Source organism: Rhea pennata, chromosome 9 (assembly GCF_028389875.1).
Source record: "Rhea pennata isolate bPtePen1 chromosome 9, bPtePen1.pri, whole genome shotgun sequence".
NCBI classification, from domain to species: domain Eukaryota; kingdom Metazoa; phylum Chordata; class Aves; order Rheiformes; family Rheidae; genus Rhea; species Rhea pennata.
Window position 1 is genome coordinate 11,483,866 of NC_084671.1, and position 19,901 is coordinate 11,503,766.

The 19,901-nt window shown below is 40.4% G+C and overlaps 1 protein-coding gene across 3 annotated transcripts in view; it reads right to left on the reverse strand.

The window, feature by feature from the left end:
* The window catches only part of DIS3L2 (DIS3 like 3'-5' exoribonuclease 2), a 201,515-nt gene that overhangs the window by 159,498 nt on the left and 22,116 nt on the right, over positions 1–19,901 (reverse strand). For all 3 annotated transcript variants that reach the window (XM_062582955.1, XM_062582952.1, XM_062582954.1), the window contains exons 4-5: positions 14,166–14,219; positions 9,837–9,938 (exon numbers count right to left, since the gene is read on the reverse strand). In XM_062582955.1, the coding sequence (XP_062438939.1) occupies positions 9,837–9,938; positions 14,166–14,219 (156 nt within the window). The remainder of the gene's footprint in view (positions 1–9,836; positions 9,939–14,165; positions 14,220–19,901) is intronic.

Consider the following 19,901-nt stretch of genomic DNA (forward strand, 5'->3'; position numbering starts at 1 on the left):
ATGGGGGGGGAAAACAGGAAGAATAGATATGTAATGCTACGCTGTCAAAACACAGCTTGGCTACGTATGAAGTATAGCTACTGTACTTAATCAGATTAAACTAATAGCCATGCATTAACCTTGGGAATGCCTGCATGGCACAACAGAGTCCCAAAGAGGTGAGCTCAAGTGCCAGATGGTTTGCCAACACAGCACTCACGCATGGCATTATACCCCTCGAGAAACTATAGCCAGACGTGAGTTTGTTCTCACCCAGAAGGCGGCAGTGGTGGAGATTTTGCACAGCTCTTCAATAACCAGGCAGGCTGATCGGCAACGACTGTGTTGCTGCTTTGGGTGACGCAGCAGGGCACAGTCACCGGAACGGATCACTCGGTACGTTCTGTCTGCAGGCACTGCTCTAATGTGGAGATACTGAAAGAAATTAGCAGGGAGACCACAGACTGCCTCTATAAAAACAGCAGCCAATTATATATTTAAGGGACAACTGCGAGACAACGGCTGAATTGAAAGGCATTTTCCAAGCTCCACAGTTGCAGAGCTGCTTTGCCAAGACTGCGAGCCTAAAGATCAAGGGACGTCACTTGGTTAGAAAGATGCTGCGTCGAAACAGGCAGCGAGCCGTTCCCAGGGCAATCAGACTATGCAGGGCACAGGTCCCACAGAGTCGTCAGGCGCAGCTGGGCTCTCCCCAAATCTGTTGCAGATGAGAGGCTGTATGGGGGATGTTTGTCACTGCACTCTCTCATCCTCATGCCCGAGGGAATAAGAGTTACAGATCCAGACCTAACTGACTATTTTGACAGTTGCAGTTAATACGAGACACTACAGCCATAGACCTGGTCTGCATAGAAGAAAAAGTCAGGCAATCTAACCTCAAAAGGGGTGGTGCAACACTACAAAGAATTATTTTGAAAGGAAAGAAAGAATAGGGTACAGTTTAAAGGCAAGTTATCTGCCTACTGCACTAAATGCTTTTAGCAGAACTCCCTCCACACTACCACCACCATAAAACCACCAGGCAGGGAGAAAAGGAAGGTACAGAAACTTCCACCTCACACAGCTCCTCCAGTCTTTCCCAGACAGCAGCAACCTGGCAAACACGATGCCGTAAAGAGTTTAAAGAGACCACGGTACAAGATGTGCCAATTTCTTCATAGCTTACAAACAAAAGCAGACAATACGCATTCCAACAAGCAGGCAAAGTCCAAGGAGAACTAGAACAGAAAGACACCATGATGACTAGCTAGTTAGCACTACGGTTAGGACTTCCAGGGACCAACAAGTGCTGCAGGAGGAGATGCACCTTTATGCAGCCATCCAGCAGAAACCCAGAAGAGGATTCTTTCCAGGCAGAACAGAGAACAACATCTGGGGAATTCTTAGCCAGTCACTTTTCGTGACCAAAATATACAAGTGCTAATTAGATCATGCCAAGTCTTCATTTTCACACTTCCAGGGCTGCTCAATTAAAAATATGTATTTTAGCACTGCTCTTTGTTTCGAAATAATTCAGACAAAGCTAAAAACAAAGAAAAGCTTCAATCCCAGGAGATAATACAGCTGAAGATGGATGAATCATTAGCAAACTGGGGGGGGGGGGGGGAACTAAGACATACACAGACCTACTTTTCTGAACCAGTTATTGCCTGACAGAACAGAAAACAAAAGTAAACAAACAGAAACACAGTGAGAAAGCAAGGAAATATAAAATTGACTGCCTTTTTCTGCATTGTTAGTAGATCACCAGTTTGTCTTGCAGTATTTTTCTAGAGCCATCATCAAATCTTTTTAAAAAGTCCCCAGGCAGTTAAGGCCAGGACAGAAACTGGAAGTGCCAATAGAGTGTAGGACCTTCAAAACACACAGTAGATGTCTTATCAGTGAGCACATGCTGAATAATGATGTCAAATACACAACTGTTGAAAGCAATGAGAAATCTGTTGGAAAAGATAATCAGAAAGAATTTTAATTCATCTTTCAGTGTTTTGTGTGGCAGCTTTTAAACAATAAACATGATTAAAAGAATCACTTGCAATTCTTCAAGACATTGCAAAAATAAAGATTCTGCCACAGATAGAAATGCCAAGGCATTGATGTGTAAGCTAACTGGGTTAAGAATAATACCAAGTGGTAATCAAAGTAAGATTTGTTATAACATATTAGCAAAATTAAGATAACTGCTATTGGTGTATACAAACAAATATATCCTGATTTCTAAATCACTGGCTACCTTCCACTGTATGAAGGTGTACCATGAATAGATCTGTTCCCAGCTCTTGTAATGTGCCTAGCAGTTACGGCATCAGTTGCAGAAATCAAGGGAACCCGCCCTGTAATGTTATAAAGCTAAGAGAGGAGGGAGCAGGAGGCCAGGCATCCTCCTCAACCTGGCTACACTTAGTCTTGTCTGGAAGATGACATAGGAATGGAATTTGGAAGAAGGCACAACCATCTTGGACTTTTGAAGCTAATAGCACATCAGTTCTGAACCTATTAGATTTGAGAGTCAGCTCTATCTTAGTTATAAATTATTTCCTGCCAGTAAGTTCAGGGCATGCCATCCCTGAGGACAAATATCTTCCTCATCTCCAACGACCACTTGGAGATAAATAAGATCCCACATCTTGCCTTAAAGAACCTGCTGTAGAAAAATCCTTACAACTCCTTCCACCCCCACTTGCTGCAATTCTCCATTTACACAAATCACCTCTATTTTAGATTCCCAATCTCTCCGATTTATGGCTCTAAAAAACAAACATGAGTTAAGGCAATAAATGAAAAGAGTTAACAGAGCCTTAGCAGCTTTGACCACTCATAAATACTGTGGTCAATTGCTGTTTCTCTGCCACCACTAAGAAGAACAAACATGCAAATAGACAGGTAACACTTTTCTTTCTCTTCAGAACTTTTGATGCTCTCCAAAAACACTTCTCCTAGGGACTTGGAAGATTAACAGCTTTTATTGTCACAGTAGCTCTTTGTTTCTTTCACCACCAAGCTAAATTAGGGGCACAATCTCCTTAAAAAGCAAATCAACCAACCTTGTTCACTTGAGCCTTTTCTTCATAACATAACATTCATTGTACAAATTCTAGGCCAGATGGGACTTTTATCATCAGTACACTATTTAAAATTGCTTCTAATTATGTGGATCTGAAAGTAACCAAAACTATCCAAAAGCTGGACAGTCTTTCAAGAAAGCGTTTATAAAAAAAGTTAAGTGAGTTTAATGTGCGTGACATTCCAAAAAACAATCCCGTCACAGCAACAGGTATCTTGACTCTCTCTTATAAGGTGTGGGCTCCAAATATTCATGTGATATCATCAAATAAGTCTCTAAACTGGCAAAAAAAGTAAACAGTTCTAAGAAATACTAATTCCACAGGAATCAAGATCTAAGAAAAGTCCTAAATGATAGTGGTTATATAACAGACTGGATTTAAAATAATCTAGTGTGATGTGTGCATATTTACAGAAGACTTGGAAGAATAGAGTTTAAAACAATCACTTAGAGTCACTTCTTAGAGGAAACAATTTGCTGTACTAGATTATATTCATACAACCAAGAAAAAAAAAAGTAGAAACAGAGGATCAGGTATTACATGTTGGCTTGACTCCTATTCTAAAGTAAGTTCAGATGCCCCTACGAGCACTTCCTTTCGTTTAAAGCGTAGCTCTTCCAGGAATATGCACTGAAATTTAGTAGTAGCTAATTCAGCTAGGTCATAGGTCTCACATGTCACCAGGGGCTCAGCCACCCTTATTCCACTGGGGAGTGTAACAACTGACTGCACGTGACTGCCTGAGGTAAGTGATTATTTAATGTTTGACTGATCAGCCTAAGGGCAATGTTTTCATCTTATTCTGCATCTATGCAGCCAAACTACATCTGTAGTGTAATTTTGCACTAGTAAGACAAGATTCAGTTGGCCAATAAACAGAAGCTCCCCCTTCCTATCTATTTAGCCTTCTACTAGCACTCTCTCCAATCAAACAGGAGGCAGGATTAAAAGGATGCAAAATTGTTCTAAAATGTTGCACCTTTGTTGTCTCTTACTTGGGATTCTGGTTTTGGCTCCCCCAAAGATAGAGGAAGGTATTGACAGAAAAGGTCAGACTGTCTGTAACTCCCCAAAAGCCTCCTTCTTTCACATATCTGGGGGAGGCAAAGGACAAATGAAGCACCCCTTCCATGGCACTGTGCCACAGCAATCTCACACAACCCAGATCAGTTTAATAAATCTATCATGATGCACCATAAAAAGCATACCAGGTCTTGCTATTAAAACTGTGTTAAGACTTTGTCTCATTCACTGTAAATGGTATTTGATTAACAAAATGTGAAAGCAACATGAGCAAATTGAATGCCACATATCCCTCAAAGAGAAACACTTCCTATCAACTCAGCTTTTTACCATCCATCTATATCACTATTCTAACTAAACTCAGTCAATCTGGAGCTAAATAAAGCCCAGAAAGAGCCATGCCAGCTCAGAGTGAAGGTCCATCAAACCCAACATTGTAGAACAAAGCATAGATATACCCAGAGGAGGGTACAAGAAGAAAGCAAGCATGTAATGAAGCTTATCCAGCTTCCACCTATTTGTGGTTTGGAGGCTTCTCTAGCAGAGTGTGGGGAGGATGTGCGCACGCATATGTACAGCCATCAATATACAGCCATCACTGTGAAGTTTAGAGCAAAACAATAAAAAAAAAAATTAAACCCCACTGCCCTTCCTCCCTGCAGCATCCATCAACCTTTCAGATTTGTTAGAGCTCTGCTTTTCTGGACGTATTCCTAGCTGGCTTCTTAGGCTTACCACTTTACTCCTGGACACCACGAATTACGCTTGAATGCTTTTAACATGCCAGAGCACTTACTATTTCAATAATGACTTCTCCAGATTTTTTCTTTTATTATGAATGTAATGTTTCCAAACAACATTCTTGATTGTTAGACTCGAGCTGTATTGCTGTGATAACCCTCTAAGAACCCTATTCCTTCCTGAGTTACTGTTATCCTTATATCAGCTAGATTTTGAGAAGAAACTCACAGAAGAGTTTGGTTGAAACAAATCACTATTTGCTTGAGCAAACTCAAAGCTAGCATCTTTTCTGGTCAGCTAATGGTTCACAGGTTTACACCAACAGTTGGATGTGGTGGCTCACCAGGATACGTAGCACTGTTCATACGGTACATGGTATTTGTGACGTCTGCTTGAAGCAAATGGTTCCTTCTCTGTGTTTGTTGGTAATTACGCCAGTAACAGTCACAGCTGGGAAAAGTGAATTGTAGTTTGTCTGCTGTATGGAAAGCATTTAAGTATTTATCTCTGATGCACAGCTCTAAAAGAGTCTGCTATGAGATTCTCCTGCTACTTAATTATACCCGACATCTCAGAGCACCAAAGAGAACATGTGCTTTCATGGGCTATAAAGAATGACTATTTCTGTTACTTCTGACGCTTCATGACTAAAATGGTTGTGGACTTGTTATCCAGCAGCACACACTGTACATAAACTAACAATTCTATATCCTTGACCTCAGAGACCTTCTGAGGAGATCAAAAGAACCAGCTGGAAATGGTGCAAAGGAGCACTTTGAGGAGGAAATGATTCATGAAGCAGCAGCAATGACAGCAGATACTATGTGCAGGCATTGATTTCTGGAGAACTTGGTTGGTTCATCTTTTATTTTTAATGTACCACTGCTGTGAGCAGATGTCAAATCTGAGATACCTCCCGCATGTGGCAGCAAGCAACACAGGGTCAGAACCCAAAATTCCTTTCAGACAATCTTGAGCAGAATGAGCCAAATACACAGTATTCAGTCCTCGCCTGGGTACTATTTTCAGACTAAGACTCTAAAATTTCAACCATAGCATGCAGCGCATGAGACTGTTGTCATGCAAAACATTCCACATTATAAACTACTATTCTAAAAGCACCAGCAATTGGGCCAGGAATCTAAGCCCCAAGTGATATCAAGTGACTTATTATGCTATTTCCTTCCACCAAAGAAATCATATCTTGCAAGAAAAACCAAAATAGATACCTGAAATTAAAAAAAAAAAAAAAATGGCAATTAAGTAGAAGGCAAAAGAGTAAAAATAGGCTGTGAAAAAACACGGGTTGGTTTTATCTTTTATATTGACACTCTGCTTCCCTCCTTGATGAGCTACAGAAATATTGCTGTAATCATCATATCAACATTTTTTGCCATCCAGTAATTATGCCACTGTATAATTGAAGCTCCTGAGATTGATGTAAGCACAAGTCTATAAAACATAGCAACAATCCACGGGTGGAAGTTAAACTACGGAAAAGTCAGTCAAGAAATAACTCATCACTTTTCTTCTTTATCAGAGTAATTAACAAGGACTGAAGTATATTATCCATCAGTGTATATCTTTTATCACAATGTTTTTCCAGAAGATTAAGGCATAGATTCAGGGAAATGCTACAGCTTGAATTAGGAAGGGGACAGTTTAGCTGACCGCAATGATCCCTCTGACTTCATAAGTTATGAGTAGGTTAAGTACCTGGAAAAACAGTCTAAGTCAAATACCTTACTTTGCAAAAGCTAAATATTTGAAAGTTACCATAGTACCTCAATATTCCCTAGATGTAAGGCAAGAGGACAGAAGAGGAGCTTCTGAAATACAACCTCCAAATGCTGTCACTGCAATACATACCACTCAGTTCTGGCAGGAAACCAAGGGCTACCTTCTTCAGGAGCACAAGATAACAAAATTCCAGGACAAAACGTCTGTTTCTCAAGCAACTGGTGCAACACGGAAATTGTTGGCTCTTGATTAGAACTTATAGTAAGCACAGAAATATGAACTGACAAACTGATCATCACTGAACAGCAAGTAGCTCTCCCAAAGGATGTATGAACAAATGGAGCTTTAAGATCAGACAGAAAAAGCACAGGAAAGACCACAGCAGCTCATCCAACTACTTGATGCGCACGTTGGGAAGGACATGATGTTGACAAATTCAAGCCTGACAAATTTCTCACTTCTGAGCCAGAAAGGGGAAAGCTGGATGAAGAAAATAGTGCTTTTCCTCTCTAGAAGATATTATGTAAAAATATAACCACACATTAAAATATCTCAACATTCCTTTAGGTTTCACTGTGCCATTTATACCTGCCTGTGAGATACTATTGCCACTACAGGTCTCAGCAGAACCAAGTCTATTCCTGGGGGAACTGTTCTCCAGAGAATGCCCCTCTCACGGGCTTTCAGACCCATTAAGATTGACTCACTGGGAACAAGGCAGTTCTCAACATCCTCAGAGCTTCCTGCAAACATACAGATGTCTGTATCCAAAATCCTTACTTTCACCAGTAACATTTCCTCCTTTCTCTCATTCATACACAGGTAAATTGAAATGAGATTCCAGCTAAGGAAGTCTTGCCATTGCATGGATGCAGCAGTACACTGGGACTCTGCACTTAAAAAGTCCATGGTAGGAATCATCTGCAACTAGAAAAGGAAGGATATTCCCATAGAGCATCTGGGGGACATGTAGAGTGCTTGAAATGCAGAAAGCACAGATCCCCCCAGGCTGCTGTGTTAGCAACCTTATCTCATGCAAGACACAGGTTTACCAGCAAAAAAAGCTGCTCTGTTCTCAGTGGAGCATAAACTAATGGATTGAGAATAGTGAACCATAAAAATCATCAGCTTGCAAACCTCAATCCTACCAAACTAATATGCGCAGAGACTGTGAAGTCTCCTCTGAGAGCATCAATTACATTATACATTTGATTTACATTTTTCAAGGAAATAATTGAAGCTGTTCAGCTTGCTACAAAAGGCCAAATGGGAAGGAGAAGATCTTCAAGATACTTATGTGGCAGCTTTGCAGCAGTGTGAGACTAAACAAATGGAAAAGAACCTAAAATAGCTTGTGACAGTTCATCATTAATCAGTATGAATTACTTGGCAAAATGCAGTATCTCTCAGTGCAACTTAGTGGCATCTTTCCCAAAGAACTAATACAAACATGAGTGCATAAGCAAGAGACTCGGGGAACAGGGGGGAAAGGAATGTTATTGCTGATCAAGTTGCTGATGGCAAGAAACAAAAACAGGATAACATAGGGCAACACCTGTGTGGCTGAAAACATGACTGGCATGTTCCAGCTACTTCACTTGGCAAGTAAATTCACCACAGAAGAATCACAAACATACTAAAAAATAATAAAAAAAAGGGGGGGGGGGGAAGAAAAAAAGAAATAGGCCTCCTTGCAGTCAGTCACCATTTACCCAGTAGTATTATAAAACTACTAATCTGTTCACAGAAGAACATTACTGTTGTAGATTTGAAGGTACAAGGATACAAGAGAAGCGCTTTTTGTTTAGAGACTGTAATATAATATGAAACCTACAGACAAGCTTTCCACATCAGGCAACCTGCATCAAATCTACAAAGACGCATTGTGCTCAGATCCTGGCAAATGGTGCAGTCCCAAAACTATTCCATTTTTCCAACTACATAAAATTGTCTAATACAACAGTAATTTATGCAAATGGATTTGGTGATCCAAACTTACATAACAACTACCATAAGTCTTGAAAACTCAGATTTGTATTCTTAAATAGCTATCAAAGAAATTTTGCTTTGACCCTCAAAATTGTTTTTCAGATAGGTTACATGGATAGCAGCAAATCTCCTATTTTTGCATGTGCCTATATCTGTAATGCTTCAGTTCCTATTTATGACCACCTTTTGCATAATAAAGTTTGCACTTATGTGTGTCAATATATGCATAGGTCATTCACTCATTTTATGCATACTTAAAAGGAAAAGTTCTACAGTGTTTCAAAGTATTATTCCAGTTGCTGTTAAACAGGGAAGATAAGAAGTTCAGTGAACCACCAAACTGAAGACCTTGCATTTACAAGCCTGAAAGCACATAATGCAGCTTCAAACAAAAAATGTAGGCAGGTAGCTAGAATGAGCAAAAGCACCAGGCTGAAGTAGTTTAGATCAGTTCTCATCCTGCTAGAAGCGTTACTACTTTTGTGCAAAGGATATACAACAGTTTAAGTTCTCAAGAATTCAAAAATCTTGTTTGGAAAATAATTTGGGCAGTTCTGTTCTGTCCATATCATGTAAAATCCCAAGTTATGAGTGCTAGCTGCAGCTTATATTTCCCAACTGGAAAAAAGGATTAGAGATATACCTGTAAACAAAATAAAATCATCCAGAGGCTTGAAAACTCTGAGCTTGATCAGTGAAAGAAGAAACTCATAGTGAGTGAAATTCTCAAACAAAAGTGAAAAACAGGCTGCCCTACATCTGCATTGCGCCAGCTATTTTGCACATTCTTCAGGTAAAGATGAGTACTAGCATGAGATTTGAAGCTAGAACAAGATGAGTTTTCCATGGACTGAGGACCCACAAACTAGAGATGGTTCATCATTACTAAAGCTGTATGAATAGCACATTTCTAATATATAAACAATTGCAAATAACTCATTACAGCTGTCCATTGCCATAGCATGAAGACAACTAGATAACAGATATCAAAAGGCACCTCTGACATTCATGCCTTTAAATTAGCCTTTAGATCAAACTACGAACCTCTCCATATAGTGACAAAGACAGCTCCACGCAAACAATGGAACTTCACATTTTAGATATCATTTCTTCCAAATGTTGCAGAGGATAAAGCATCTTAATCTACAGCAGTATAAACCATAATTTAGCTAATTCGATTTGTAGGAAATTCTCTATTCTCTGGCTTAGACTCTTCACTACATGGAGTGAAGAAAACAGTAAACTCTGTCAAATCACAAAAAAATACACTGAACTGACCTTCCATTGCTCCTTGGGAAGTAGTTTCACAACTACAATGTCACCATTCAGGGCTCTGTTGCGAGCAACTACTCCATCAATAAAGATATCGCGAGTCCCATCCTAGAGAAAGAGGAAAAACAATAAATGCCAGATCAAACATATTAAGTTGCTGTTGTGATGAAGCTTAAAACATTATCAAAGATGACACACGCCCCGGGGAGATAAACATCCTGCAGTTGTGCATAGAAACGAAATGGATTCACCACATGCACTCCGATACGCAATGTCTTTCAGCAAATAACCTCCTTTGGGAGTCTGCGCCAGCACAGTAGTTCCACCATATTTACTCAAGACAAAGTCAAGCCTTCAAAATGTATTGTCTGCACTCTGCTCAGTTCCTCTACAGTTACTCTTGGGAATAGACAGTTTTCTGCAGTCGCAATTCTTCCCATATTAAGTTCTCATCTCAAGCCCGGCAAAAGCTGTTGTTCAAAACATGGTTCCAGGACAGTCTCTGCAAAGTGCCCCACACGCTGCTCTCCTGCGCAAGGTTGGAAAGTAGCATGAAAGGGATGAGTAGCAAAAAGATCCACAAGTTGTCCTTTGAAGGTGGCCTGGACAGAGGCTAGAGAGGCACAGCTTTTTTTTTAAACAGGTAGCACCATGTATTTCATATTTGGCACAACTATTATTAGAACAGATTTTAAAATGGTAACTACAAGTGCCAAGTGCAATCGAGATGATCTTCTATGGTAACAGACACGTTGGACACCTTATCTCAATACGCTGCAATAACGTCCTTGCATAGGAGCCTCTGCTAATTGTATGCACCATGGTTATCTGCCCTAGATATGTTTGGCATTCTGCTAATTAGATTTGATCTGAAGATTTTCTTCACAGTAGCAAATAAAGATGAAGCTTTTCAAGGATGTCAACACAGAGGTTTGGGGTTTTAAATTACTGCCAAGTTTGTCCTTTTTTGGATAATCATCTGCAGTGCTCTTGCTGCTTTCATTTCCACTTCCTCACAATTCAGTACATGGAGAATTCCATGTGGCTGTTTACAGTGCCACGAATATGTCAAACAGTATGAGCATTTAGTATCAAATTGAGCACTCAACACAGTTTTTCTAGAGTGCCATCTTTTCATAGTTTCAAGATACAAAAAAGAGAGGAAAAGTTTAAGTTAAATCTTTTCATTTCTCTCATCACAACAAAAAAGGCAGAAGAAAAAAAAAGGCAGAAGAAAAAAAAAATCTTAATCACAACTTCAGTGACTTCAGTTGCACACTCCTGAATAACAAATGCTTGAGTAGATCCAATCAGAACTAGCAGTATATTCAGCCGCCAAGAAAAACTTATTTTATAACCAGAAAACATGAGGCCTTAATATCACACAAATATCTTACTCTGCTTAGATACCAGAACAATAAAACGGCAGAACCATGCCATGATGTGAAACTACGGCCATCCTCCAAGAGACCAAATTACTCTTAGAAAGAAAAGCAGCAGCAGCAGCTCAACAGCTGTGTGAAAGCTGCCTCCCATGACAAGATGCAGAAAAATTGCAAAGCCTCTTGGACCAGCATAATTCAAATTGGAAACTGTTCTTTTCAAGAATCCAGATTTTTTACACATGGTCTTACTCCTCTTTTCTCCCCACCTTCTCCCTTCTCCTCCAACTCCTGACCCAAATTCATCACACATATAAAAAGAAAAGTTCAAAGTTACTTTTTAGGTAAAGTGCATGTTTTTTGTTTTAATTATCTGTGCACATAGCTGCTGTGCTGCAGGTCACAGGCTGGCATTTGTGACAATTTTATTGTTCTACACTTTCTTCATGTTTTCTTTTTCCTTCTCTGTCCAAGAAAAGGGAAGGCAGGTCTCCTCCTCCACCCCTCATAAAGATACCTGATGTGTCACACCAGAAAGTTAAAGCTGCACCTCTACACTATGCAAAAGTCTTGTCTTGCATTGCAGCTACTCATCTTAAACAATATACTCATTCATATATATATACACACACACACACACATATATTTTATATATAAATATAAAAAATATATAATGCAATTTCACAGCAGTTAATTTCCATGCCTGTTAAACATTAGAAATATCAGTAATTACAAATTGGCCAGTAGGTTTATTTTTGCCTAGAAACAAAAACATTTGTGTTTAGAGCTCTGGGCCCAGGTTTGTTAGGTGAACTCGCACACTTCCAAGAACACCTGTGTGCTTCTCTTTTTCCTTCAGTATCCCCAACTCCACAGCCCTGCACGGTTTCCCTTTCAGGTTACTCATGCAATTAAATGGCACTGAAAAGCAATAACACAATCACTTGTAAAGTTTAAGCTGGCCCCATGTCCATACACTGTATTACTCGCAGTTGCTTCAGGACTTCTACAGCCCTCTCCAGGTAGCAAGGTGCTTTTATTCCTCAGAGGCCTTCTGTGAATATCAATAGCAGTGCTCTCTATCCCTGTCTAACAAGATGACAACCTTCAGTCCTTTTATCTGCTGTAGAAGTGTGTTCCAAAATTGCAGCTGAGTCACCTAAGACGCTCATCACTCATGCTCATGAGCCTCAACCTTCAGAGTGACAAATCCATGATTTCAAACATCACAGTACTGTGAGCAGAGAAGATGCAAGACATGAGGTGGAGATTTCATTACACTGGGCCCATTCGTCAGAGGGCTTTTAAGAGAAAGGTCCTGGGCCTTTCCGTCAACTCTTTATGCAACAGTGAGACAAGCAGAGTAGTTTCAGCAAGAAACACTCTGGGACTTCTGGTGTTAAAAGGTGAACAGCTGTTGATTTGAACTCCATGAAGTCGCAGCCAAGTGAGAGCTGAACAGAAAGGGGTACAAAGCCTTAGTCAACAGCAGGAGAGAAAGGGTGATTTTTCACAGCTGTACCTCTTGTAGCATCTGGCAATGATGGGAAGCACGGCAGAACACCAAGGCTGCAAGCCCTCCTGCTATCCTCAGTGGTAAGTAACACTAAATGAAGGATAAGCTTCCTGAAGTGTCTCTCCCCTTGCAATGACAATACCCACACCAGTCACATTCACCTTCATCCAAGTGTTGACTCTGCTTGTGATAAGGGATGAGGCTGGTTCTGTGATTTAGCTCCACAAAGGAAAAGTAAAAGGATGAATGGGACACTAACCTCATCAGCCCTCCTTTTACAGATGTATTTCCACATGCAGCAATCTCCTGCATGAGGAAACAGCTGGGTACTATGGGGAATTAGGAATAAAGTTTCACATCCAATTAAACTTGTGTGTGTAGCCAGACATCACATTTAACCTTGCATTTTGTAATTGCAGAGAGTGCCTTTCAATAGTCTACACTTGCCTCACCCTTTGAGGCTACATGTAGAGAAAGCATCCCAGTTCCTTTCCCATTTACCGTCAGTGCTACTTCACTAAAGTACCAAAAAAAAGTGTTCTGTACTTCTTCCTCCAGTTAATCTTAAGAATCCACCTCATGCTCTCCTGTTCTTTCTCCACCCTTGGAATGCTAGTCTTCTAAGGAAAGGGGCTCCAAATCTTTATCCTCAAACAACATGAACTGACACTACCATAAACTTCAACAATCCATACTCCAAAACAATAGTGCTGGCAGCAGCAGGGACATAGTCAGTGTTCCACTCTCAGTGCAGGCCCTGTCTTCTCCCTCTGCATACCAGCAAAATCTTTCAGTATGAAACTTGCTCTCTCACTGATAGTAATATTTTGACCAACTCAGTTCCAGATAAAAAGCTTTGCCTGTGCCAGCTGTGAGGTCATCCTCCCTACTGAAAGTCCTTGAAATTGCAAGAGTCCTCCTTTTCTGTCAAAATAAGGAAGGGAGAAGAGGCACAAACCAGTCCCATGTGAACACATCCCAAGATAGTGAATATTCAGTTAGCATAAAAGCAAGCACATGAAAAGGAATCACATACCTTACTTTTCGAATGAGTTTTCAAATTAGCTCATGCAGCCAATCGAAATTGGAGAGCATATTTGTTTAGGGAAGATTAAGTTAAATTAGTACAAAAATCTATAAAACCTCTGTAGCCATAAACCAAGGGTTTACAATTACACTGTCTGGTGGTCCTCAAACCTGAGTTCAGCTGGCTTCTGTAGGATGTAGTTGTACACCAAATTTCAGCACAAGCTACGACAGACATTCTTTGCAGTACAAAAAAGCAAGTTTTTCTTGGGAATATTGATTAAAAAAATCCAGATCATGTTCATATATTCCCAATTCATTCACCTTTGAGTGACCTTTCATAAACAGCATAACTCCTATCTTAATATATCTTCACTTATGAACTGTAAAACATTATATAATTACACTTACTGGGGATGGAATGAAGGCTTCATGGTATTTCTTAGGATTTATTCTCAAGGGTCCCTTAAAAAAAGAGAAGAAAGATTATGCATGAATCTTATTAACTGTATAGAGCATCAGTTAAATTAGAGAGCTGCAATATATCTACTGTGAAACATGAGATGCACCTAAATTTTCATTACACAGTACAAGTCCTGTCAACTTCGCATCCGAGCGATTTGAAGCCAAAAGGCAGCTTCATGATAGGCTTAAACTGATCTACTGCAGTCAGCCACCAAGAAGATGTTGAATCATTAGCTGCTGCTGCTATTGGATGAATTGAGGATCCAAGTCCTCCCCTTCCCTTCACACATTTTTTCCCAAGTTTAAAGATTTCACCACTTTTACTAACAACCTGACAATCAGAAACAGTTTGCTTTGCTCTGGTTTGGAAAGAGAAAGTATTGATTTTGATTATTTTGGAGGACAGGAGGAAAAGGGCAAAAGCTGAGCTGCTGCAGTAGTATGGCAGCAAGTGAGCACCTTATGGGGCTCTGGTTGTTCCAGTAGACACAGTAGCAATAACCCAATGATAAAGAACATTTTCAAAGATGAATAGAAAAGATTTTCCAAAACCAAACATTTAAGGTCTAAAAGATTAAATACTGTTTGAACTCTTTTAAAGTCAAGCCATTTTAAAAACATTTGAAAGTCCTGGGTGTATCTATTTCAACTTTGTTATCTGCCAGCATGCAACAACTCATTGCAACAAGTATCTATGACCCTTCCAAAATAAACCAACCCATTTTCTGCTTGCACTGAGGTACATCAGTTAACAAGAGAAAGGGAGAGCCAAACAGTGAGTTACAGGCTATGCAACAGTGCTGTTTTCACCCTGAAAGGGTCCTGGGAACAGTGATTCAGGTGGCAGTTAAAACTGACAACATGTGATTCCTACGGAAACACAGCTCTGTTAACTAGGCATCTGCCTCCATAAAGGCTTTTTGCTTTGCTCTGAAAATTTAAAACTTTCTTCGTTTGTGTATTTGAAATAATGTTGGCCAATTTGTTATATGAACAGATTCCATCTGTTTGCACTTCTGTGTTAAGCAATCATAGGAACCTCTCACAGGAATTGCTTCCTTAAAAATTTACTGCAGCATATAATTTTTTATGTATTCTGGGAAACACTCAGACAATAAAAAAATAAAACCGATTGCATGTGAAAGTCTTGCTGCCCTGAAGAAGAATCTGCAAATTTATGAAGGCTCTGTTGTTTTTATTTGCTTTGGTTTTTATTTGCTTAGGTATTTATTTGCTTAGGTTTGGAAACACCAGCACCTCATACTCTATATTCATGAAATCTTATCTGGGTACTTTTCTGCAATGTCTCATTTTATACCTTATGTAACTAGTATTAATGTGTACACTGGGCACATGACAAGCACTACCCAGGACAATGGCAAGAAAACAAAGATAATCCACTGGATCAAGCATGGGAATACTTTATGGTTAGGCAAAGTGAGAGCAAACCTGCTGTCATCAGCCACTATTAGCACTGGTGCCTACTGATGGAAAACTTATAATGGCTTCCCATCTACCACCTCTCCCAGAATCAGCCACTTTCAGTAAAGGAAGCTGCTACAGAGAGCCACGAGAAGGAAAAAATGAAAAGGGATAGCTGCTTTGCTTGAAAATGAGTCAAGTAATTCCTATATCTAGGATCTATCCAACAGCAGAAAGCAAATGAGGGTGTATCCTGTATTACTCTGGAGAACCCCACTTGGATAGTTTGGGACAGCTGTCAATCAGCCAGGTGCAAATGCCCAATACACACGTGAAAAATCAGGTTTTGCATCCCCATCCCACAAGGTGTCTAAGAGGCTACGTGCACACGGATACCCTGCTCAAGCATAAAGGAGTAAAGTGTTACTATGTTTACAGTGCACTGGGTACAGCTACTTTTCATATGCTCTATCCAACTATGACCAGCATTAGAATTCTTACTTCAAGGAGCATTAAAACACTTCAGTTCTTTCCTTTAAGCAAGGAACTCCCCAAGTTTATCTTAGAAAGCAGATGGGCTCTATTATCTGTGCCTATGAAAATCCTATTGACAATGTTGTACATTTCACGCTGTGATATCATATCTGGAACCAGTCACTCTCCCCATCTGCAACGAACAACTGTTCTCATATGTGTATTAGGGGCTGAGGATCTGGCTGCAGAGTCTCATGATGTCACACTAATGCTGTATTATTTTACAATAGCTTGCAAATAATAGCTGCTATATTTATCAGTGTTTTTGTGTCAGTAGGGCCTGTGTTTTGAAAGGAAGAGAAAGGTCTGCAGGAAGGTTTCTAAAACACTTTCTGATGATTCAGGTCAGCTTCAAATACACTTGCCAAAAAAAGTTTAACCTTATTAAGCTCCGCCAGCAAAACACAAAAAGGTCAGGATTTCTCAAGTTACTCTGCTAGAACCAGAGCAGGAAAGACTCAGACTAAACGTCAAACATCTCAAATCAAGTAGTTCCTATCAGCTCTTTGAACATATATGCCTAGATTGATTTGTGTGTGAAACACTGGAAAAGGCCAGAGTTCATGCATGTGCCCACTACTCCAAGGCCAATTTTGAAAAGAACAATCCATGACTATCAGGGAAACCCTGGTTATCATACCTGCAACAAGCAGCTTTCCAAAGAAAAACATCAGCTTGATGGCAAAATCAGCTCAGCACCTCTGTACATCGCACACTCTCACTCCGCCTGATCCCACCATCCCTGTAGGGAGGGCTGGGAGACACTGGAGGCGTGGAGCAGACATGACTTTCTGGCTGGCACTTCACAAGATGATTATTGTCCTTAGGGTCAATGTTCCTCAATACATAACCTGACTTCATCTGTTGTGTATAGCCAACATCATCCAGTTACGTAATTACACAGAAGTTATTCGATCTTGTTTGCCTTCAGACCAGCCTATATCATTCCAGTCAATCTGATGCACGCTGTGTTGCTCGCTGCAGACAGTTTTATGGGGTGGGGAAACAGGCAGTCTGCGCATTCTTAAGCACCTGCAGAAAAATGCCCATTCTTGTGGAAGGATATTTCTGCACATGCCCCATGATTAAGCGAATCCAGGAATCCTCATGGGCACACTTCTCCACGCTACTTACTGAAAACAGAGTTATGTCAGGTAGAGCACTCAAGGTCTCTGAGACTATTATTGATAGACTTCAGCAACCATAAAGATAACACTTTTGTTCCTCCTGATACAGGACTGCTTGATCTTCATGGCACTCATGTTTTATTTCAGAGACTTCCCATGTCTGCCTGGTTAAAGGCTTTCAGAATTTAGTCACATAACTCCACTGCCAGGGTCCATGACATCCTCAGAGCTACAGGAGGGTTCTTCTCCCCTATACCAGATAACGTTCTCATTCAGACATATGCAAATTCAGTGTTTCCATGATACTCCAAGGGACTCCCCAGCTCCGAGGGTCCATGCTTCTTACTGCCTAGCCCTGAAGTTTGCTTGTGACCATCAGATTCAGACTGGTAGATTTCTCTGACTCTTCCACAGGTTCTTTTGGTGCATTTTTGCAGATCACCATGCCAAATCACCTCCCTGCTCTCAAGGATTAACACAACAGGTTTTTGCTCGCTAATTCCCCCATCAAAGAGCAGTGCCGAATATTTGTCCCTCCACTAAAACTGCTTTCAGGATCTCAAGTATCCTGTCTGAAGCTGCAACGACAAGCATTCTTGAAGATATCATGAGGATAATTGAGCTCAACATGAGAGATACTGAGCTGGGATGCTCATGATCTGACACTCAAATCTAAATGATCAAATTCAGATTCTACAGTTTCAGCTATTTCCCAGAGACATGGAACTGTATGAAGGAAAATGGCTACAGACTAAGAAAGCAAACAACTCTTCCAGTTGCAGAGCACATGCTCTGAAGTAGATACTAGGCATTTACAAGAATTAGGGCTTCTTTTGCTAGAATAGTACGCAGTCACAAGTCCTCTTGGACTTGCACTTCCATGGGGTTCTCAGGCAGTAGCCATAGTCTGATGTGCCTTTTATCATCTGCAACTATACTTGACCTCACAGGCAGACTTTACACTCTGCACTTACTACCAGGGCGTGTGACTGCAAACAGGTGCCAAAAACACTCCTGAAGTTAAGACAGCTTTAGTTACTACCATATGCTGCTGCAACCATCTAAAATCAGATGTAGGGAAATCACAGCTCAAGGCTCCTATTTCTCCCCTGACCTTTTGCTTCCAGATGTGGATGACTATGAGCTTCTTTAAAAAGACTGTGACCTGAGGCCACATGGGCCACCGATGATCAGGGATATGCTGCATATTCTTTCTTCCAAAAGCTAAGATCTGGTAAGTCTTCAGGGAGCAATCAGTTCGAAGTCTTAAATGTAGCATCCTCATTACACTACACTACAATAATTATGTCTTTATATTACATTATTATACTAGAATTATTATGTAATTATAACAAGATTAAAAAAAGTAGGAGATGCCATTTGCCACTGATGAAAATAAGTACCACAACTTAACAGCATCATCATACTAAAACAGTAATGCATCAGTGGATGTTCTAGTAAGTGATTCCTCAGCAGGATAGTATGAGCGTCTTTCTTGCCCTCACTGACTTCCATCTGCCTTTCTTCCCCAGCCAATCTGATCTCACAAGCATGCTGCATCTGTCCTGAGGAACATGACACCATGACGAGGACTGTACTGCAATGGTACTTCTCCTACCCCTCAGTGAATCTCAGCCCTGCCTGCTTTTACACTAGATTCCTCCTGGAATCCAACTACTCACAGATATGGCAGGTCTGCTCCTACATGTTGCTAGATACTAGCAAAGGATTTGCTGCCTAACTACAGCTGTAAGTTTTGCTGCTTAGAACATAAGCATAAAGTCAGATCTTTGACTGACAGGTACAGAATCTGTAAAATGAGAACATGCTTATTGCTAGCTGTTCAAGGCAAATGACTATAAGCACACAGGCAACTGATTTTCTGTACTACAATGGGCTTAGCTATCTGTGCCTTAACTCATAAAACATATGCTGTCATCAAAGACAGCTTGAGAACTACCTGGCTCAGCCCTACTATCTTAGGGAAGTATAAAAACAACATTACATAAGTAAAGCAAGGATCTAGCATGACTGACTGGCTCTTTTCTGTTATTATAACCAGTTCTGTTGTAGTTCATAACACTACTGCAATGCCCTGGTAGACACAGCTCTACCAGACCCCAGGGACTACAGCATTACCTGCACCATCGCTCTCCCTTTTTTCTGTGGGAGGGAGACTTCTGGGAAGAGCTGATAAAAAGTAGATCAAAAAAAGGGGAAGCATCTGCACTTCGCTTTTGAGGACTAACTTCTTCATGAGGAATTCCTCAGCGAGGAATATTTTGCTAAGGACACTCATTTTTACTTACACTGACAAAGACAAGGATTGCTCATTTACTACTGCTCCATTTCAGTCGAGTTCTCCCAGCCCCTGCTATATTTTAGAGTATCATTTGTAAGATTAAGTCTCCACAATAAATTACTTCATCATGATCATCCAATGAGAACTTTACAATGCATCACATCTGTGAATCAGGAATTCATCAGAACACGTAAGCCAAGCCAAAACCTACACTAACTGAACACAAAAGGTTTCATTCCACTTCTAGAACCTCTCGCGGAAAGAGAATCCTGCTCTAGCATTTCCAAGTGGCATATC